General features: G+C 43.5%; 1 protein-coding gene across 1 annotated transcript; it reads right to left on the reverse strand.

Annotated features, from left to right (window-relative positions):
• Positions 1-2,013: 2,013 nt before the first annotated feature.
• On the reverse strand, positions 2,014-21,108 carry TRIM50 (tripartite motif containing 50). The gene is made up of 6 exons (XM_066601557.1): positions 20,704-21,108; positions 17,837-17,932; positions 10,387-10,617; positions 4,599-4,621; positions 4,394-4,518; positions 2,014-2,579 (listed from the first exon to the last, which is right to left on the reverse strand). The coding sequence occupies exons 1-6, from the start codon at positions 21,106-21,108 to the stop codon at positions 2,014-2,016; spliced, it is 1,446 nt and encodes a 481-aa protein (XP_066457654.1).
• Between the last annotated feature and the right edge of the window lie 2,920 nt (positions 21,109-24,028).

Below are 24,028 nucleotides of genomic sequence, written 5' to 3' on the forward strand. Positions count from 1 at the left end.
TGCAGTTGAGCCCCGGTAACCGCACATGATTACCACAAGTTGCTCTGCTCCACCTCTACTTGCTGTGGTTTAAAGTTGTGGTCCAACAAGGCAATTACCAGTAAACCCCACACAGGTACCATGGCTCGGCTGCATGTATAATAGCAATCTTACTTGTACTTAAAGTCTCCATTAAAAGTATAAATGTAAGCGGCATCCACCATCTGCCCCTACGTGACCAACACCCTGCATTCTCTGCATTTTAACCCTTTCCAATCCACTGTCTGATGTCTTAAGACATTATGATTTAAGGCTGTACATCTCCAATGTTGGAAGACGTTTATCGGGGTTCTTTTACTGTATATTGCCAGCCTTTCTGCTGTCGGAGCCTATCCAACGTGTCAGCTCATGCAGTACTGGCTTTAGCCAGCAGATAGTGCTGTTGTATAATGGCAGAAAAAGAGTAAGCCCCCTAGGAAAACCAGGATACAAATTGGATTGGAAAGGGTTTATGTAAATGGAAGCTTTGTAATGTATACCTCATCTCTATTCAGTATGCCAAGATTACACTTTGAGATACATCAGTTATTTCTACAGTCCACCTTTATGCTATTGATTCTCAGGCTTCAAACTGACTCTAAACTAGACTCGGCTCCATGTAGGTATAGATGGATTTATGCTGCCTATAGAGCAGGCATGATATATAGATGGGGTACCCCGATGAAAATGGATCATCGATTTGATTGATGTTCTGATACTATGTGATGTAGAAAACTTTTTTATGCACAAATTTACTTAAAGGGGTATTCTCATTTCAGGAATCTTATTTCAGTGGGTTCAAAATCGCAAAACAGTGCACACACCCATCGGATGTGTTTTTACAAAATGCTCCATTCTCCAGATATTGATTTCTCTGCCCTCTGGTTGTTTACTGCTCGTTGCCAGGGAAACCAACCACCTGTTCTTTGGAAAGAAATGGCCTAGGAGGCCAGCGCTTGAACACTTCTTTCATCTAAATCTGATGGCCGGGATCCCGGGAGCGCATGCACACATTAGTTTTTGGCCACGAGCTACCGTTGTGCTCTGCTATTTCTTTCCGTAGAATAGGATGGGCTGTTTACCTGGCAACCCTGAAAGGGTCACAGAAGGACTTCAAGAATGATTCTGATGAACAGGTGGTGCATAGTCAAGTAAATTGCAGCCAGATACAACATTGGTGCACCAGTTAACTTGTCCTAATGCACAACTGATGAGTCCTTAGCATCAATGCGCTGTAACAGCGGACGACCAGTGCCATTGCTCTATAAAATTAAAAAGAAAAGCAAGACTCCATTGAGCAAAAGAAGGCAAAAATTGGATCAATGAGCAGTGGAAAAACATCACCTGGTCAGATGAATCCAGATTTCTGTTGCACCGTGCTGCTTGGAGAGTTAAGGTGGTCTCACATCTGCTTTGGAACCTATGGCTGGTGATTCCCTCATAGATCTGGCTGAAAATACTGGAAGAAAAAGTGTATGCATGCAGAGCTTTTTCTTCTGTCCAAAAGCTGAGCATAAACCGGTTGACCCCATTATAGTTAATGGGATCCACTCGGCGCTGTTCATTTCCACCCACAGACGGAACCATTTGGCCATGGGGATTCCCCTTTTCTGCTTCCCAAATGCTGCAGGAAAGCGGAATACCCAGTGCATGTGTGAAAGCACCCTTAGAATTTGGGGCAAGCAGCGTGAAGCGATGAACCCTTTCTGTCAGTTGTTGAGAGCATGTCAGTACCTCCATCTAATTTGCGGCAACTGTATCCTGTCCACATGGGCCAATATTCCTGCAGAATGATTTCAACATCTAATTGTATCTATGCCACAATGAATTGCTGCGGTCTGAAGGTTAACGGAGGTCCAATGCACTAGAAGATGGCCATGCATGCTGCGTATATATTTTTGATGACCGTCTTCTGCCTTCATAAGCCGTAATATTACTTAAGTTGATTTCTGAGCTGAAAATTATATGCAATATAAGCAGTGATATCTGAAGAAATCATGGAGACTTGATAGCTGCTGCCGTTGGCAATATAAGAGGTTGAGGATTAGTTCCCCTCTCCTGCCAGCACACATCCAGAACTGGGTAAAGCTTTCCTTGGAACTCCGCTTGGAATGTATAGAGAGGTATCAGTTCGTCAGGGCTTTCTGCATTATAAAAAGTAAGCTCCCCTTTCTCATAATTTAGAAAAATGCCAATGCGCTGAGGACGGATTTGGATGGGCAGAGAGACATTGGGAGATGTGAAGGCCTCATAATAACGTCCTTCTTTAAGGCCAATGAGCCATGCTCCTGCCTCTGGTGATCGAATCATCTTGCCTTTTCGGCTTACTGTGCCCTTCACCACACCAATTCTCCACTTCGGCTTGGTACCAACGATTACTTCCCAGTAATGTTTGCCTGTGGAAAAGCCACGTGTTGCCAGAACACAGCTGCTGTTTTCAAAGCCCTCGGGAGTACTGCCACGACGGCCACCAGGTGACTTGCACTGCACCATCGTATCTCCCCTGGACAACTGCAGAAGTGGATGCGCTGTGAGGGGGTCGAGCTTCAGAACCTCTGGGGCTGCAAAAAAGCACAGAAGATACATTGTTAAAATAGAGAAGGTACACAACGAAGTGACCCTCTGGTCCTGGAGAAACAAGGATGGCTGAACCACTTCTCTGACTATTTGATGCACACTGTGCATAGCATGCATCGGTAGTCTATAACGCTACCTGCTGCTCTGATTGGCCAGCACTACTCATGTGGACAGCACTGGTTAATGAAAGCAGGTGTAGTGTAAGGCTCGGTTCACACTGGTCGGATTTCCCGTGGAAATTCCGTACGTAATTTCGCCGCGGTAAATCCTCTTGCGGCCGCTAATTCGGGGATTAGCCAGCCATGTGGACGAGATTTCTCGGAAATCTCGTATACATGGAACAACGAATCCGTCGCGGCAAAGCCGGTGTTGCGGTATAGATTCGCTGGCCGCAGCATGTTCATTCTTTTTTTTTCCGTTGCGGCCACACTCTCCTCAATGGGAACACCAGCCGCAATAAAAAAGCATGCGGCCAAGAAGCTCCGAGACCTCTGGATAAGTGCCGTGGGATTTGAAGCAGCACTTGCCTGGCGGAAATCTTGCGGTTTTTAGCTGCGGCCAAACCGCGAGATTTCCGCCGGGAATACGCCCTGTGAGAGCCCAGCCTAAGAGGGCACAGTATGCATCAGGCAGTCATAGAAGCTGGTGTGGTCATCCTTGTTACTCCTGGCCCGGAAGGTCGTCTTAAATAAGAAACATTTTCCTGAATGCTGTGAAAATAGCTGCTAAGGCTGGCTTCACACAAGCGTAAGTGCAATTGTGCGTGCCTTAGCGCTACAAGTGCAGTTTTTTTGCGAGTGTGATGGCATATTTTACCGTTCTTTTTTAGCCCACAGGACATTTTTTTGCACTTGAGTTCCAGATGTGTTCTTTTTCCTGTGCAATTATGCAGTGTTACACGCATCCCCTTACGTATTGCACGCTCAATTGCAGGACCCTTGATGCTCGAATAGGCGGTAAAATAGCACATCTTCTACCTTTTTTGTGCAACTGAAATAATGCAAGCGCCAAAATACGGTTATGTGAGCAAACCCGTTAACATTTATGGGTTCTATTCAATGTGTATTGCGTGTGCAAATACATCCGTGTGAAACCAGCCTTAGGGCTCCTTGACACAAGCGTATTTGCACAGAAAATAGAACCCATTGATATCAATGGGTTCATTCACATTTCCGTATTTCGTGCAAGCATTTCAGTTGTGCAAAAAAAAATGCAGCATGCCCTACTTTTCTGCACATTTGTGTGCGCAAAAATCGTCAAATTCCTCACTGTTTGCTGTGGTTCCACAGCAGAATCCTCCCTGAAATCCACATAAAATGGTGCAGAGTTTGGCACGGAAATTGATGTGGATCTTAAGTGTGGATTTTTTGCTGTGGAAACTTTGCACCAATACCGCTACATGTGAACATATCCTAGGCTTCCTTCAAACAGGTTTTTCAGGTGTTTTGGTGCTTTTTGTTTACAAAAGAAAAAAAAGTCAGAAAAAAACGCATTTGATTTTTTTAGATAAAGCCTTAGCTTTCTATGGGCAGTTTTTGTTTTGTTTTTTGGGAGGGGTTACACATCAGGTTTTTTTTTAACCTGTAGAGAAGCCATAGCATGCTGCAATTTAGGAAAAAATGATATGGACCTTCATATTTTACTATTGAGTTTTTTGCCTGAAAAATAAGTGAAAAAAGATGCCCACAGGAAAAATGCCAAGAACAGAATGTTTTTGTAAAAACGGTGTGCCTAAAAGCCTAATTGCACTCCAGAGTTCATTGCTTGTAGATTATTTAATGCACTTGAACATTCTTACAAGGCAGAATCCGACGGTGCAGGCGCTTCCAGACTGTTAGTTTGATGTCATCTTGGCGGAATCCAGGCTTAAAGGACACAGAACTATAAGATGTGTCGGCACAGCGAGGAAGCGGAGCTTGACAACTGCAAGAAAGAAATGTAACTTTACTTTTACTCATCGCATACGCTACGTAAAAAATGTTACATATGTGTGTATTACTCACCTGGAAGCCACTGCAGCATAGTTCTGTCAATAAAAACAAAATGGATAGGCGGTTAAAGATAACTTAAAATGAAGCAAACTTTTATTTATTATCATGAATCAAGTTAGCAGACAGTGAACTTATTCCTAATGTAATTCAGAGGTTAGACTAATAAAGATGTTATATATACTGTATAAACGTCATGGAATGGCGGTATGTAAATTCTTCGTTGCCTCAGGTGATGGCTTGGGGACGCCCACACCTGTAAAAGTTGTGAGCTGTCATCTTGTGAATGAGGATGAACACTGGCCAGCTCATGGCAAGACGATGTGAATTATTGGAGTTCGAACAAGGCACAATAATGGGTGCCAAATAGAGATGAGCGAACGTACTCGTAACGAGTACTTACGCACCCGAGTACCGCCATTTTCGAATACTGCAGTACTCGGGCGTAAAGATTCGGGGGGCGCCGTGGCGGCACGGGGGGTAGCAGTGGGGAGTGTGGGGGAGAGGGAGAGAGGGCTCCCCCCTGTTCCCCGCTGCTCCCCCCTGCACCGCCGCGCCTCTCCCCGCCCCCCGGCGCCCCCCGAATCTTTACGCCCGAGTACTGAAGTACTCGAAAATGGCGGTACTCGGGTGCGTAAGTACTCGTTACGAGTACGTTCGCTCATCTCTAGTGCCAAACTAATTGGACATTCCATTTACAAAGTTGTACAGACAGTTAACATTCTTCGATCCACACAAACTTATTATGTTTGTACCAGGAATACATGATAGAAAGCATTACCACCCACAGTGGACAACGCAGTGGCTTAATGATCTCGATTGGCAGCATCTCCCTAGAATTGTCCATGGGTACAGACGTGCGACTCAGGCAGAAATCACAACCATATTCAATGCAAGAGGCAGCACACCCATGTCCTGCAGGTCAGTGTAGCATTCTTTAGTTTTCAGGGATATGGGAGCAGAGTGTTTCTGTTAACACCACAACCCCAGACCCAGTGCCTCTCTGAGCATGTGGGAATGCTAACTGGACCCTAGAAGTCTGGGAACATGTGCGGTCTGATGAGTCATGGTACCAATTGTTTCAGACTGATGGTAGGGTTCATATGTGATTCAGACTCCATGAATCCATGGACCACAGATGTCAACAAAGCTCTCTGCAGGCTGGTGGCTGTTCCATACTGGTGTGGGGTGTGCTCTCTTGGCATGGGTTGAGTCCACCTAAACACATTACTGACCACTGCCTGCTACATTACACTGCCAGGTGACCATTTTCTGCCCTTCAAGGACTTCATGTACCCCCACAATAATGTGATATTCCAGCAGAATAATGCACCATGCTATCGGGCGCAAGCTGTCCGAAATTGGTTGGAGGAGCATTCTGCAGAGTTCCTATGAATGGCATGGCCTGCACGTTCATCTGACATGAGCCCAACCCAGCATTTATGGAATGAGGTGGAGAGGTGCATTTGAATCAGAGATTCTGCACTTACACGTACCACGTTGCTGTTGGTGGATATCCAGGTGGCATGGCTCAACATCCCTCAAGAAATATTCTGTCCACTTGTGGAATCAATACCATGTTGAGTAGCTGCACCTCACTGGGCTAAAGGGGGTTCTACATTATATTAATTGCTATCCCGTGACTTTTGGCATGTTCGTGTATGTATATTTAACAAAATCAGCATCAGGCAGGGGTTCCTTGGGCCTACCATAGGAAATTATTTTGAGGGTTCACAATCCATCTATACGTGTACATATCCATTTTTAACTTAATTTTAATCTTTGTTGCTACTATTGCACACACTGTTGATATCATTAGTAATGTCTAAAAATACAGCTACTGTGGTCTCACTATCCAGAACATAGTGATTTCAACTTGTCTTTCATTGGTCACCTGAACCAAGAATAAAATTAATGTGCCTATCATTTTGCATGACTGTTGAAAGGTATTCTGCATTGTGTACATGAGGAATAACATTATTCTTGGCCATTATATGACATCTGTCCTGCATTTTTAGTAGTTTTACTTCTTCTGTAGGCTCAGGTTCTGTATATATTTCTCATATACAACACACATGGAGAAGAAGAGATTCTTCTCCCCTAGCTCTCTTTAACACCATAAAAAGCAGTTGCAGAAAAGAAGACATGCAGCAGTACTGAGCAGTGTAGATGTGAATCCAACATGGAACTGAGGTAGAAAACTTACTCAGGAGCTGCAGTCAAGTCTCTATTTCTCTCTGCTTCTGTCTCCCTCCAGCTCCTCCAACCTCTCCCCTCTCTATAGACTGCTATGTTCTGCAGCTGCAACTCTCAGTCTGCAGACTCCTATGTGTTAGGTTGTGCCCCTGAGACCTGTAGTTCTATGGGTTTCCAGGAACATACTGCCACAGGTGTGGGATGTTTGAGCTGACTGGGTATGGAGTTCTCCAGCCAGCCAATCACTACCAGTCTGCTGCACATAAATGCCAGCCCTTCTGGCTAGAGGGTGTTGATTTCCTCATTTCCCTCCCAGTACTCTTGTGTTTGCATCCACACATGTTGTTCCATAGGTGTGGACAGCAACGTTTTCTGTGTGACTGTGCAGGTTGCCGGACATAAGCTCAACAGTCTTGCTCCGTGTGGTATGCATTCACTTGTGTGTTGGTGTGAACTGTGTCCTGTTCTGCTTGTATTAGTTTCTATCTATGGCGATCCAGGCCCTTAGGTTCCAGCGTGGAGCCGTCCCTTTTGCAACGATTGCCCCGCTTGCAAGCAGAAGTCATGAGATAGTTGTTTTGTTAGAGTAGGGACCCATGAGATGAGGACCCTTGTTGTGGGCTTGTGGGCTTAAGTATATTGGCCAAAATACAAACCAATACCTCATATGTACTGTAGCAATTCTATCGGTTTATGCAGGCAGGTATGTTAGGTAAGTGTTTTGGGCATTGCTCAGTCTTTTTCTGGCTTTGGGTGAAGTCAGAACTGGGAGCTGGATGTCCTGTTTGCTTGAGTCTTCTCAAATTTAAGTACAGTGGTTATTATATTTTCTTCTAGTTTGATGTGGTTTTCTCCCATTCCACGTAAGCGTCAGCTAGTGGCCAAGGTACATGGGCAGGTTCGTCTTTCTCAGGACAGGTTACCTGCGTACAGGTGGGTCCCTTCCCTGGGTTAGATTATTTAGGGACATTGTTTTCCTTGTTGCAGCTGTCTGTATTGTTTTCCACTGTTTGGTGTGCATTTGTGTGAGTATTTCAGGTTGCAAATCCAGCGCATCCTGTTTCGACGTGACACTATGTATGCATTTTATCAGTAAATTCAGAGATTGCATAGGAAGAGAGATAAGTGGAGAAAGAAGCATTTCTCTTTAGTAAGATATATTACAATGTTTCTTAATATGTAAATGATAGTTCTTCTTTAAAATAAGCACAAAAGGAGCCTATTATACTTCTAAATCAGAAATTACTACAGCTAGAGGAAAGGGTACTAGTACATGCAGTGCTTCTTCACTGTAAAACGCAGCATCACATGCTCCATTCAATATATAATAAATGTTTAAAAATTATTTTTTTTTTCCTATTTTCTACAATAGTTCAAGGAGGTTTTATGTAGCTTACTTACTGTTTTCAGTAGCAAAGACCAGATGGAGCATGTGATGCAATTTCTTTGCACACCTCTGTATGTATAGAACTGTATGTGGAACACTGCTTCATCAGGACGAATTGGTGGATATTAACAATAGTTGTCAATGAAACCCATAAAGAACAAAGGAGCTGAGGTTGTTCAACTATAACTGCCTAGATGTTCCTAATTATGATATTAATTATCAGACAGGCTCATTTAGAGCAAGCAGGACCTAAGTTATTGCAGTGTTGTGGGTCACACTGCTTCTGCTTAAATGCTCCCTAATATGGTGAGGTGCCAGGAGGGCTGATACCAGTTAAATATAGTGATAGTTTGGCGGTTTATAATAATGTAGGATAAGACAAAAACCATCCAATGATATAAACAATAGAGCCCAAACGGGCAGCACCTCAGTCCTGATGAAGCAGTGTTCCACGTTGTTGGACATTGTGGAAACGCGTCAACGATCAGACGATTAAGTCCTAGTAACATCGGATTTCACTCATGATTGAAATCTATTGAGCTCTGCAATATCAGCAGGTTTTTGGATTAGGAGCCACCGCTCTAAATAATCTGTCTATTGCAGTGGCCTTTATTATAAGAGTGTCACGGAACGATTTTTAGCAACGCTGGTTGACTTGAGGATACTCTAGTCCCAATACAACTATCACCAACGTTGTTTTGTCATTTTATGAGTCTTGTACAGACCCGAATGGTAATTCTGGAAGGGTTGACATTGCTGGTATAAGGCAGGAATATAAGCACAGATGACATCCATACATTACCAAGTTTGACAATCATTAGCGGTCCTACACTACATTGTATGGATTGTCAGTATAGTATCCACATGGCACATCTACTTTGCCTTTGGCAGCACTGAATTCTGGTTGCTACCAACTGGACACTATCCATTCCTGGTTATACATAAAAAATCCTGTGCATCATACATTCAGTGCATTCCTTCCCCAACAATTGCCTACCTTTTTTCTCATCTCATTGTGAGATGATTGAAGTTGTGTGTCTTTGTCTGTAATCATATGTCTGTTTATTTTAACCACCCTTTTCAAGGTGTAGTGGTTTTTTAATAAATATCAATAAAGTAAAATTTATTTTAGTTTTAAGGCCTTTCAGTAATAAGCACCTCTGTTGGAAAACCATTCCAGGTGACCTCATGAAACTGCTTGAGAGAATGCCAAGAGTTGGCAAAGCTGCCATCAAAGCAAAAGGGGGCTACTCTGAAGAATCTAAAATATAAAACATATTCTTGTTTGCTTAATACTTGTTTGTTTACAACCTAATTTCATATATGCTCCTTCGTAGTTTTCATGTCTTCAATATGAATCTACAATGTGGAAAATAAAACATGAAAAACCATGGAATGAAAAGATGTGTCCAAACTTTTGACTGGTACTGTAAATGCATGTATTTTGGGCTGACAATCATTTTTGCAATAGGGTTTCATTAAAATCTTAGCATTGTTTACGCTTCTGCACCTTCTACATATCGATGTGTATAGTCACTGCAGACTAAAGGTTAATAGGAGATCTGTCAGAAATTTTGCCTTTAACATATCGCTTTCTCGAGTGTTGTATTTGATGCGATGGCCACTAGGAGTCACTGGTGAGCAGTGTAATGCATTAGTGATTTCTCAGTAAGAGCACTTTCGAAGGCCCTACAGCCGTCCCAGCGATGATCACTCCGATGCTTTTACACAGGAGGGTCATCGTTCAGTGAATGCAGGCGGAGTGGGTCTTGGGGTCGTTTCGGGCCAACTCGCCTCCATTCACAGTACACAAGCTGTCATTCATAGATTGACAAAAGTATAAAGTGTAAATGTTGAAAAAACATTCTATTAGTACATATGTTTTTGTTGTGAATGCAAAGGTGATTTTTTTAAAAATATGTACTTAGAACTGCTTGTATGGGAAAACTCTATCATGGAGCCACTTGTAAAAACAAAGCCCTGTAAATCTGTGGTTTTTAAATGCATGTAAATGCCATTTATGTAAGATCCAAGTTCTGTATTTTTCATGGTACACGAAAACTTGGATTGAAACATCAGCAAAACACAGAGTCAGGATGTAGCCAATGACTTTGATGAGAATTTCTGTGCATTGTAATGGTGCAAGTCTTTGGCCCATCTTGCTATTCTGTCTCAATACATCCTTATAATCAACACCTGGTAAGAAGAGAAATGTCTTACCTGGACGAAGTGCAAATGGTTCTCGTTTCCCAGGTTCTCTAGTTTCCTCTCTTTGTCTTGGACAATGCTCAGAATCTCATTTCTTTGCTGTAGCTGAATCTCAACGGACTTGAAAAGTTCTGTAGCTTTTGTGGACACCAACTTCAGAAAATGAGACTCTTCTTCTGCAATATATTGCTGGAGCTCACGGAATTCCTTGCAGATTAAACTCTGAAAGACATCTGATTCATTCTGGGAAATAAGAGAGACAGCACTCACTATTTTGGAGGCATTGTATGAGACTGCCATTTATAGTATTTACCATGGCTGTGCGGTTGGTAAGCCAAACCTCTAACTCTGGCTCCTTAATTTTCCCAGACGCCAACTCCTTCATATATGATAAATTCACTGTGTAAAGCCCCATTTAGACACAACGATTCTCGCTCAAAATTCTCTCAAAGCGGTCTTTTGAGCGATAACCCTTGTGTCTAAATGCACGGACATCGTGCACTTTTTGTGCATGATTCATTTCTCGCTCAATTCTAGTTTTCTAGAATTGAGCGATGAACTCTTATCAGCGGTGCAGGCTGTTATCACAGTCAGCAGTGCTGATAAGATTCTTTCAGCTCCTGTCCCACTGGTAGTTCACAGCGGGACACGAGCTGTAAGTGCGGAGAACAATGCAGCTGTTTGCTTATGCAAATTAGCTGTATTGTTCACCAAGCAATAGCGGCCCTGTCCCGCTCTGCCTGCATAGTAGCTAATTAGATACTATAGACTATGCAAAGCTGATCGCTCAAAACTGTAGTTTGAGCGATCATCTTTCAGTGTAAATGGGGTCATAAAATGGTAGCATCAGGCTTTTCATCCTTATGATAAAATAATCAAGCTACATCTTACATTCCGAATCCTAGGTATCAATGTTTTTGTTAAAAGGGGGCTTAGATGAATAGAGCATATATTTATAGGTAATTTCAAAAGTTTCCTAAATTCCTATGAAACAAAATATCATCAACAAATTCTGCATTGAATTAGTTATGCATTTATTTTTGTTACCAACTCAAGCAGTAAACACTTACACAAAAATCATTTTATTCTCCTTTTTTATGACATTATTATACAATATAGGCCCCCTGCACACGGACGGAAATTCTGCAGCGGGATTTCCCGCAGAATTTCTGCCCGTGCCCGCCAGCATAGGATTACATTGAAAACGCAATCCTATGCACACAGCCGCGATTTGTCTGTGTGACAACACACGCGGAAAACAAATTGCAGCATGTTCTACTTCTGTGTGGGTCTTGCAGAGGCCCGCACAGAAATGTCACTCCCGGGCCACCAGCTCCGCTCTGCGCATGCACCGACTGGGCGACAGCCAGCACATCAGAGAGTCGGAGCCGCGGGAGCAGGTGAGAGGCACACTGGTCCCTGCAGGGACGCAGGTCGGATCCTGCTGCGAGAATTCTCACTGCAGGATCTGACCCGGCTGTCTGCAGTCGGCCTCAGGCATGCATTTATTGTTCAGGCATTTGGTTTTATTTTTGTGTTCTGTTGTATTGCTGTTGGCTTTTTTTCTCTTTGATTTCTTAAAAAATGCCAAATAAAACCTTTTGTTTATATGTTTGCGGAAATGCTGCAGAATTCCCTCAGAATTTTACAGTGCCAGCAATGTCCATTAACACTTTATCATCTTCATTTGCATGTAAAAGGGCCTCTGGGAGCTGCTTGCAGAGCCCAGTGTATTGGCTGGGCTCTGCACACAGCTGCGTTGTTCTCCTCCGAGCTGTCAGCAGAATACAATGAAAACTCCCATGGAGAAAAAGATCATCATACAGAAGAAAGTGCACAATGCCCTCTTTTACACGCAATGATTATTATTGCTCATTTGTGGTCGTTTGAACGAATTTTGAGCGATAATCGTTGCGTGTAAATGGACCTATACTAGAATATTGACCTGGACAGCTACTTTAGGTGTAGCATTGCACAAAAATATGACAGACATATAAAGTGATGACATAATCTCAATGTATGGTGATTATGTTGAACTGTGTAACAATCTGTCATGGCCAGAGCGTATGTATGTGTGTGTATGTGTGAAGCTCCAAACCCCATCATGGTGACAACTGGTCAGTGCTCTGCAGTCAGTCACCATGAACCAGAGGACATGTCATGCCCTGCAAGTTGTTGCTTGAGTGAGGTATAAAAGGTCAGGTTTGGCACACATGTTGAAAGAGAGGAGTGTGTTTGTGAAGTTTTTGTGTTGTTAAGCTGGTGTGGTGCTTTTGCAGTTGTGAAATGCGTAAGAACGAGTGAGTGAAAGAAAACGCTTAGAAGCCTGTGCGACAAGCATAGTTGTGTGAGCTGTAACTAAGTGGCCTAAATTTAACAGAGTAACAACTAAGCATTTTGTAACTGTGCACTGTTTTTGTGGCGTCTAACATAACTGAATATTGTAATTCTGAAGAATGTTGCAAATTGCTACAGGCTTGGAGTTGTATTGTAGACTGTAACAGAGTTGATGGAGAGTGTGGAACTGTGCTGCTGTGTTCCAAAAAGGGTGAAACCTTCCAGTATTTATACCGCTGATTTCAGCAAAGTTAAACAGCTGCTAAGTAAATTCTTTTTGTATCCATGCTCCATCTCTTATTGGCAACTACACATATGGGTCCCCCACAGACCCTCCACACCAATACAAGGCATAATAAATAAAATCCTAGGCCTATCCTGGCCACTAACATTTTTGCAGCTTCCCTAGTTGTTGAAGGTGTAGTCCTTTTACCTAAATCAAATTACAAGGTGTCTCTTACCCTTGCGCCATTTCCACACTGCGTCCTACAGGTCCCCTATCTCAGACATGGAGCATTGTGGTAATAGACCACAGTTTCTTAAATGGGATGTCCGGGACTAAACTATTGATGAACTATTCTCAGAACAGGTCGTCAACAGCTGACCAGTGGAGGCAACTGCTCAGAATCACTGCTGATCAACTGATTAAAGAGGCTGCAGTGTTCGAGTGAGTGCCATGGCCTCTTCTCGGGCCTGTGATGTCACATTCATCATTTACATGGTCTGAGAACAGTTCAGTCGGGTACTGGTGTATCTTGTCAACACCGGAAGTGGTGGGTGTCGACAAGTCTCACTCCTTTCCTTGGCCTGTCAGGTGCTGGCAGCACTGCTCCTGTCCTCCTCATGTGAATGAAGCGCTGGGTGCTCTCTGCCACGGCCCCAGTAATTGCTGGGCGTTGTGGTGCGGGGGTCATCCTGCACTGCAGTGCAGTCTCCCATCTCACGCCCCCGTCCTCGGCCTGTCAGGTGCTGGCAGCGCTGCTCCTGTCCTCCTCATGTGGATGAAGCAGTAGGCGCTTTCTACCGCAGCCCCGGTAAGAGCTTTGCGGCAGGGTTTGGGGGGTTGTCCTGCGCTGCTAATAGCTGCTGCAGTCCTCTGGCCATGAAAGGGTGGATGCTCTCTGCATGGCTCCGGTAACATCTTGGCGGCGGCGGGAGCGGCATGGAAGGTGGGGGGGGGGGTTATTATGTTAGATGCGTGGCAATGTCCTTGCAGCATGGGGAAATTTTTTTTGCTGCGATGGAGGGTTAGGATTAGGGTTAGCATATGTGTAAGGCTTACATTATTTGCTGTAAATACTTCCATTCAACATGGAAGCATTTACAGCTAATTATGTAAGCCTAACACTGAAACTAACCCTAACCCTCAATCCCAGCCGTAAGTAAATCCCCACGCTTCTAGGACCTCGCTGCAGGCAGCCAATCAGGACCTTTGGGGGCGCACCATAGCCCTTAGCTGTTACTCAAGGTCTCCACCCATTATTGTAGTGGAGACATAATACAATAGTACCGTTCAGTCACATTCATGTGAATGTAACTGAGCTGCAGAACCAGGCACAGCTTCTATGCGATGTACGGCACTGGGCCTGGTATGGAATGAAGTGGTGCTCACCCAAGCACTGCTGTCACTTCAATCACCTGATAGGCAGGGATCTTGAGGATAGGTCACCCATAGTTTAGTCCTGGACAACTCCTTTAACAAGCTGTCCTACCTGACCACTAATTACCTCATTGGCCAGCTCCAAAGCAGAGAGACAAACTCTGCTACTATAAAGTTGTATTACATCATGCCAACCAGAGTTTGTTATAAAAAAAATACAGATGTATATGATATAATCACCGGGCATGACACTGCTGCAAAATATATTGACATGTTCTATAAATCAAAATACAGGATGAGAGAATGTGCCAGAAAACTACTCAGTTTTCAAGGCAGGGAAAGGAATTTCAAGAGAAATAACTCGCTGCAACCTTGAAATGTCCATGGAAATGAGGGAAAGTTGCCAAAAAGTAAAATTTGAAAGTCATCTGGGCTAGATTACTCTAGGTGAGTTATTTCATTCTAAATGAGTTTCTATGTAAATAATCACAGTATTACCCTCTGTCATTTGCAGGTGCATTTACCACACGCCTAGAAATGTACCAGGGTATTTATCTCCAGTTCCTGACAGGGTACTGCGCAAAAAAAATCATTCAATAGTCACTGGTCGTTTAGTTTCAGCTCACTGAAATGAAGAGACTAGTGAAAAACCTCTCGTTCAGTGTAAACAGGCAGTTCATCTATGAATGACTGCCTGTTTACTGTGAATGTTGGCGCACAGACGGATAAGATTGCGGCCCGATCTGCCTCTGTTCACTGAATGACTATCCTCCTGTGTGAGAGCATAGGAGTGACAGTCATTGGGTTAGCTGTACCCTTAAAAAATGGTGGGTGGAAGTAAGGATGCAATTCTTTAACAAGGTTGGCCGAAATAGTCTTTTGACTTCGCACTCAGCTGCATTGTATTCGCACAGGCTGCCCTGGGCTGTCAGCTGAATACAATGTAATCAGCTGCTCCCATGCAGAACACTGCTTGCAGTCCCTGCTATCTCTCTCTCCGGCTGAATGATGGATTTTATGCTAACCTAAAAATGATCGTTCAGCTGAAGAGTGAAAGATGGAAATATTTAAACGCAACAATATCACTCAAAAGCTATTATTTGCGTGTAAATGGGACTTCAGTCTATGTTAGTTGGTTACTATTTCTGGTGATTACACCATTAACATGTATGCCCAAATTAATTGAGCATGCATGTTTATTTAAATGGTGAGAGGGGAATAGGCGCTGCCAAACACATTTCCCATAGGAACAAATGTTGGGGCAAGTTGAAACCTAACACACCAATCCCTCTTTGCCCCATTGAGCCGTTAGCATGAAATTGACAGCTAATCCTATAGATATCAGTGGGTATGTATTTGGCCAGCTAATACCTCTGTCAATGTATAAATGTTATTTAGGTGCAAATGCTCTTTAATTAAGATAATGCTTTCCACAAGCAAACAAATCTGTGTGAACTGTGTCCAGAGATAATATTTCTAAGGTAAGAATGATATCAGCTAGTACAGAACATGAGTCATTCATTTGCATGTTCTTTTATAGTCCTGGATTTAAAGGAGGGGCAGCCTTTGGATAGGACCACTGCTAATTTACCTGGTAGCCTTATCTCAAACTCTGTGAAGGACAAGCCACAAGGACACTTACCTCCCATTCAGTGTGACACAACCCAATCACCATGTGGGAGTGTGATTGTGTAAACATTCATAAGGTACACAATGAACTCATGTTGTACTAGCACAAACAAGGCATTTTGGAAAACAATCGGAAATTATCAAATGGAAAGTTTCAATTTAAAATACTACATAATGAACAAGTCATTCAGGTATTTTCTCCTAAGATAACAGAGTATGAACAATATCTGCAAATAGAATAGAGTCATAGAATAACACAGGCCGCCTATCACTGACAATCACTGACTGGGGATTATTGATCTTCACTACTTTAAACAGGTTGTCCCACTGTCTTTGTTGCCAGAAGCAGATAGCTCCATACAATGTGCAGTGGCCCCAGCTGGTATTGCATGCCAAGTCCCATTCACTTCCAGCAACAAAGACAGCTCCGTAGTGACAGTGACTGTCTGCATGGATCGGCTGATCGGCGGGGATCCCAAGCAGCAGATCCCAGCTGATCTGTTGAAGACCTATCCTGAGGTTAGGTCATCAGTAGTAAATAGTGGGAAAACCCCTTTTAAGCAAATGAGTGTCTCTAAAGCTTTCAGTCAAATGCACATTTAGTCAACAGCGCTTTCTTCTGAACCCCATATACGCACACATACTCAACATATAGGGAATTGATTTGAAAGCGTGCTGTGTAATGATTTTCTCTTGTGATGGATCTGAAGGGAAGTTGAATGCTTATTTCCAAGCTTCCTAAGCAGAGGGACACTTTTTGATCTGTTTATTCTTAACCCCTTCTAACAAGTAGAGATTGTCCAAAGTATAGAACTCCTTCAAGTTGTATCTCCAGCTATTTATTTCCTTTAATAGGATACATTCTTTTTCAGTTGACATAAAACAATAGACGAAGACCTCCCTCACACAGACGTTTGCAGAAACACAGCGTTTTTCAACGCATTTACTGCAGCTTCAGTAGCGTTGTCATGCATTTCTGACAACATTTTGGCTACGCAGCCAAGGACGCTGAAAAAAAAATCAATACTCCCCTAGCTGCCGCCGTCTGGGTCCCTGCCGCTGCTCATTGCCGACAGAGGATCTTTTGCTAGTGATAGGGTTTCAAGACCCCGCCTCCAGCAAGAGATTGCTCTGATTGGCTGAGCCCGCTGAATGTCACCAGGCTCAGCCAATCAGAGACAGCCCTGGATGCACCAATCACAGCCAATCATTGAATGGCTGTTATTGGTGGAGCCAGCGCTCATGAATCTATCAGAGCAATCTATTGCTGGGAAATGGGGATTTTAATCCCCGTCACTAGCAATAGATGCTAGACCCCGACTGTGCCAGCTAGGTGAGTATTCCTTTTCTGTAGTGCAGCTAGCACTTGCGTTTAGCTCTGCCAAAGTCGTGGTACCAAGTTGTGGCATTTTTTCAGCAGTGCTGAAACCACTGCCCATTCACTTCAACGGGCGACGCAGGGCTGAAAAACGGCGAAAGATAGAACATGCATCGCTGTCAAAGCGCTGAATTGAAGACACTGCCTTTTGACGCTTGTGTGAACAGCCCCATTGAAATAAATGGGAGCGTTGTACAGCGTTTAGTGCTGCACCAAACGCTGAAAAAAAACGTCTCTGTGAGGGAGGCCTAAGGCTGTGTTCACATCAGTGTTCGAGGCTCCATTCTCTGAAAATTCTGGATAAAATAGTGCAGCATACTGTGTTATTCATCTGGGAAAATGAGAGCTGAACGGAAACCAAAAGGACCCCACTATAGTCAACTCTGTACGTCACCCTTTGGCTGGTGGATTCCATTTTTCTGCCCCCACAATACACAATGGTGCTGAGCCATCAAATGGACACTACTTTCCTTGCACACATCAAATTCTCTCATTGTACACCAATGTACTCTACTCACTAAGATCCGGGTCTTGTTGTTGGTAAGTTTGCTTATCTGTTCCTCAAGACCTTTTCTCTCTTTCTGTAAGTCAGTCATCAGTGCAGACACTTCTTCCTGCAAAGTATCATGAGAGAATCATGTATTCTGTGGTGCAAAAGTGTTAGGTATGTAACAACAACAAAGCAAATGAAAAGAAATATTGTCATAAAGCTGCAAAGCAATATGGCGATATTCTGAGCAAACTGCATGAAGTCTTAACACATTTAAGTGAGCTGCTGGTATGGCATCCCAAAAAATTAGGGATTTTAAGATTAAAAAATATATTCCAGTTCTCGTTTATACCAGTCTAGATAATAAAAATGAGAGAAACGATCTGATTGGTTGTGTTGCTCCAGTTTTTGTCACACAAGACAGCAGGTGGAATCCTGACATATAGGCCGCCTGCAGACAGCCGGATCGGATCCCGCTGCGAGTATTCTCGCAGCAGGACCCAACCTGAGCCCAAGGAGAGCAGCGCGTCACTCACCTGCTCCCGTGGCCCAGGATCTTTCATGTGCCGGCTCCGGGCAGCCGATGCATGCGCAGACCGGAGTCGGCGGCCGGGGAGTGACATTTCTGTGCGGGGATCTGCAAGCCCCGCACAGAAATAGAGCATGCCGCGATTTGTTTTCTGCGCGGGATTTCGCGCAGACAAATCGCGTCCGTCTGCATAGGATTGCGTGTTGTAATGCAATCATATGCAGGTGTGTACGGGCGGAAATTCTGCAGGGAATCCTGCTGCGGGATTTCCGCCGGTGGGCAGGAGGCCTTACAGAGAAATATTAAACATTCCAGGCTAATTTATTGCTTCAACTGGGACTTTCTTAGAACGGAGAAGCAGGTGCCTCACCAAGACAGAATGTAGAGGTTGTTACTGGATTTAAAAAAAAGTGGGTGAGACCCTTTACCCTTCCATCTGTAGTTTGGTAATGTCGAGATACCTGTGGAATATTTGCACATGGAAAAATGCCGTTACTTAACTAAGCCCATTCCTTCAATGGCCCAATACAAATAATGAGCTGTCTCTTACTGTATGCATGCCTTTGGCTACTGAGATATCTTGTTGTTGATGGCCCATGAGCCGCAGCCTTTCATTATTTTAAGAGAACATGGGAGAATTGTGTCTAGCACAAAGATTTTCCAGTATGAGGTTTTTATCTCCTAACTACATGAACTGATTTCTGGCATGGTTATTGAATTGGAGAATTAAGTGAGACCGTGTATGGCAAGTTTTATCAGAGAAGTCCTCTACCCCTCTGACAGGCAGCACATCGCAGCAGCAGATATTGTTCAGTTACTACCAACTGATTCTGTTATTTATTTTTAAAGAACTAATATGAAAATTAAATAAAAATTTTGAGATTCCATTTACAGTATATTAGTGACCCTCCAGGCCTGGACAAGCACAGATGGCCGCACTTCTCTGAATACCTGATGCACAATGTGCATCGTATGCATAGGTAGTCTAAAGGCTCATTTACACGGAAAGATAATCTTTCAAAGGATTGAATCATTTTGCATAAAGTGCTAATGAACACTAATGCTCATTAGCACTTTATTAGCTTCATGTGCATATAAATGAGCCTCCAGGAGCTGCTTGCAGAACACAGCAGGTGGTCTGAGCTCTGCAATTAGCTTCTTTGTTCTCACATGGGCTGTCAGCTGAATACAATGTAATCAGCGCTCCCATGGAGAACACAGCTTGTGGTCTGTGTTATCTTCTCTCCGATTGAATTATGGATTTTATGCTCCCCTAAAACTCATCGTTGAACCGAAGAGTGAAGAATGGAAGCATTTACACGCAACGATTATCACTCAAAAGCAATCGTTTGAACGAATTGTGAGCGATAATCGTTGCGTGTACATGGGGCTTAAGACACTACATGTTGATTTCACTGACCAATATTGCTCACATGGGCAGCACTGATTAATCAAAGCTAGTTACTTAAACTAATGCTGCATACCGTGTTTCCCCAAAAATAAGACAGGGTCTTATATTAATTTTTGCCCCAAAAGAGGCGCTAGGGCTTATTTTGGGGGAATGCCCTCTTTTACTTACCCAGCAGGCTCGCTTCAGGTCCTTCACCCTGCTCTCCAGAACCCTGGTACGATTCCTGCAGTCCTCAGCCGCACACACAAGATCACTTCCTGGTTACAGGATTCATAAATCCTGCCTCCACGACGCAATGGCTGTAAATGGTTTTTCAAGCACTGCAATGATTGACTGAGCCGCGGCACTTGAAGAACCAATGAAAGCCATCGCGTCATGGAGGCAGGATTTATGAAGCTGCAGTTCAGCCAATCAATATAGCACTGGAAGAACCAATCACAGCCATCGCTTTGTGGAGGCAGGAATTATAAATCCCGTAACCAGGAAGTGATCCTGTGTGGGTGGGCCAAGTACTGCGGAAACCACTCCGGGGCTCTGGAGAGCAGCGGGAAGGAACTGGACTGAGCTTGCTGGGTAAGCGACTCAGCTGACCTACATGAAAAGCGCTGTAAAAATGCAGAAAATGCATTTTTAAGGCCATTTTCATGCACCTAATGCTTTCCTATTGATTTTTTGTGAACTGTAACTACGGCTTATTTGGGGGGTAAGGCTTGTATTTCAAGCCTCCCCCCAAAAACTGAAAAATCATACTAGGACTTTTTTTGGGGTAGGTCTTATTTTCGGGGAACATGGTACTAATACACAGTGTGCAGCAGGTAGTCAGAGAAATTGGTGCGGTCATCTTTGTTTGTCCAAGCGCGGAGGGTCGCTTTAAACTACTTTAATTAGCACCTCTAACGTATCTTACCCCAAGTTGTGTTCTTATCTACTGCAAATCATAAATTATTTAATTTACCTTCATTCGACTATACACACTGGCAAGTGGCGTGATTGGGTGTTGTCGGTGGCCCCCAATAGTTCCACATAGACCACAGATGACTTCCTGGTCCTGTTCGCAGTATAGGCACAGTGGGTTATTATGAATAGGACAGGTCTCTGTTGCTGCTTGATCTTCACTCAGTATCTGCAAGGTCTCAATAAGACGCTTCAGTGTAACATTAGGAGGAGAAGAGCTGTAGTCCACTTCTTGCCGACATACAGGGCATAACAGAAGGATGTGCGGATCCTTCATCAGTCCCCACAGGCAGTCTCTGCAGTAGGAGTGGCCACACTGCAACATAACAGGGTCCTTAAATACCTCCAGGCAGATTGGACATGACAACTGGTTTTCCAATATAGGCAGCCTTATATTACAAGCCATTCTTCTTAATATGGACCTGTTGCATAACATCACAAACACGGCATGTTTAACCTCCAGAAGTAATAATGAAATAGTACAAAGGAAAATAGTATATTATGAGGAATTATAGGGTTAGCTATTGAGATTATAGGCAGAAAAGTCTGTTTAGATATAAGTCAGACACTCTATTTGGATCCACCATCCCACATCCTGATTTGAAAGGGGGGATAATGCTGCCTGCAGCTCTACTGACTTCATCAGAATGATAGACACCATGACACAAACCACATAGATGGAGTCCAGCCAGTAATATGGAATCCATCAGGTGCCCTTTTTATGTTTCATATGAGGGTCCGGCTGAATTTATGCCAAGGGCTGTTCACATCAGCGTCGGAGGTTCCATCAAAAGCCTCCGTCTCTGAATTCCATTAAATTACAGGATAAAATAGCACTGCATGTCATCAACAGCTATTCCCAGCATAAAGAAGAACATGTAAAGAAGATCAAGGAGTCCTGGATGTGATGATTTGGCCCATACAGAGCCCTGATCTCAACATCATCCAGTCTGTCCGGGATTACATGAAGAGACAGAAGGATTTGAGTAAGTCTACATCCACAGACGATCTGGGGTTAGTTCTCCAAGATGTTTGGAACAAGCTCCCTGCCGAGTTTCTTCAAAAACTGAGTAAAAGTGTACCTAGAAGAACTGATGTCGTTTGAAGGCAAAGGGTGATCACACACCAAATACTGATTAGGGGGTCTTAAACCAGAGTCATTACCGATTGATAGATTTCAATGAGACAATTTACATTTAAGTGTCATGTATTCAATTGCAGTTTGTGCACAGAGATCCTTAAGTTGTTCCATGTGAGTAATATATGTGATATATAAATCAACTTTGTATCAAAAACGAATCACATTTATGATCAATTCAGGAAATCCATGTAAAGTGCCCCTGAATGGTTTAGTCCTAGTCTGTGGAACATACCTGCTATTTGGTCAGCGAGCAGTCAGCACGGTCCCTGGAAATGTACATGTACTTGTGTATAACAACTGCAGTACCTGCTTATCTACTCGTCATGTGAGGTGGAAGACTTTGTTTTATAAGCTAATAGTGGTGGCTAGATATTGGAAGAACAATATGTTTATGGAACACCAACCAATATTAACTCTATCATAGGAAGCATGTGGAAAGAAGCTTTACTGGCAGGTTGAGCTATTTTCAAAAAGTAGACAGATCCCTGGGGTGGACAACTTTTTTAGGTCTAAGGGCTACATTTGCATACTCAACCATGGGTATTCCTATCTGAGACATATATGGTATATCTATAAGCCATTTATAAATCAAAGTTCCACTTCCAGGGCTCCCACTTATACGGAGAATAGGAGTCACCTTCCCCCCAAATCAGCACTCCAGAGAAGAGGAGACAATGCATTCAGGTCTCTTGATTGTTGATGATGGATGTCAAAGTAACGTTCTGCTATTTCATAAATCCTATAAACTACAATGGAGAGAGCTGCATGTATATATGATGCCTCTAACTCATATAGACATTTCTATATGGAGTGCCAAACAGGTCAAGAGACGTTCTTCTCTCAACATATAGGAGACTCAGAAATGGCTACTCCGTGCACCCATAGTACTTGTCAATTTCTGCTGCCCTGCCATGTGCTGCTCCTCTTCACCCTGACATGGAAAGTATATGTGAGCAGCCATGCATAATATTTCTGTGTCCAGATGATTGGAGCAGCACCGAATGGCATTGTGGGTCACATGCTGCGCACCCCTGGATTATCCCAAACTCCCATGAAAGTTACTTTTCACCTACAAGTAAAACGTCTTTGGATTCTCAAGTGGTCTGACATGATAAATCTTGTTATTTGTATAGCGCCAACGTATTCCACAGCGCTTTCAGGTACTGTATATACTCGAGTATAAGCCGACTTTTCAGCACATTTTTTATGCTGAAAAAGCCCACCTCGGCTTATACTCGAGTGCAGGTCCTTGCACCATTTTTTTCAATGGGGCCGCCGCTGCTGCCGACAGCCCCATTGAAAGCAATAGGCTGCGTGCAGTGATTTTCGGGGAAGGGCTTTAAATATATTGAATTCAATGAATGACCCCACGCTGCCTGTGATTGGCTAAGCGCTGTGACCAATCACAGGCAGTGCTCAGCTGTCATTCAATAAATGGCTGAACACTCAGCCAATCAGATACAGCCCTTTCAGCAGGCGGGGATTTTAAATCCCCGCCTGCTGAAAGAACCTCACTGCACTGCCGGAGGACCAAGCGTCTGGACGCGCCTGAGCCCTAACAGCGGCGGAGAGGTATTTATTTTCTACACGTTAAGGATGATTTTCAGGGAAGGGCTTATATTTAAAGCTCTTCCCCAAAAAATCCCTGCATGCAGCCCATTGAAGGCAATGGTGTATGGACCTCACTCAAGTATAAACCCACCCTAGGCTTATACTCGAGTCAATAAGTTTTCCTATTTTTGGGGGGTAAAATTTGGTGTCTCGGCTTATACTTAGGTCAGCTTATACTCGAGTATATATGGTAATTAAATCAGACCCTTTGTGGCTGGCATAGCTACTTTCTAAGGGTGACTTCACACAAGTGTAATGCTCTGCATGCCGCCTGTGAGGCAGTATGCAGAAGGTACGCTATAACTTGGCATACTTGGAGAGTGACGCTAATCGCCATGCACTATCTTGGTGTGTATGCACACAGAATACGTGACAAGGTAGAACATGCTTGTTAAAAAATAGGAACCCGCAGCACTCACTACTTGGCAAAAAAAACTCCCCGTTGGGAGGAACCTCTTTAGTACAAAAAATGCAATAGCCACAAAAGGTTGTAAACTTGCAACCTCAACATCATCCAAAGTATGTAAATGCGGCAGCATATAAGGGTGCAACTAATTATTCAACATAAAAAAAG

This window comes from Eleutherodactylus coqui, chromosome 4, assembly GCF_035609145.1.
Source record: "Eleutherodactylus coqui strain aEleCoq1 chromosome 4, aEleCoq1.hap1, whole genome shotgun sequence".
NCBI lineage: Eukaryota > Metazoa > Chordata > Amphibia > Anura > Eleutherodactylidae > Eleutherodactylus > Eleutherodactylus coqui.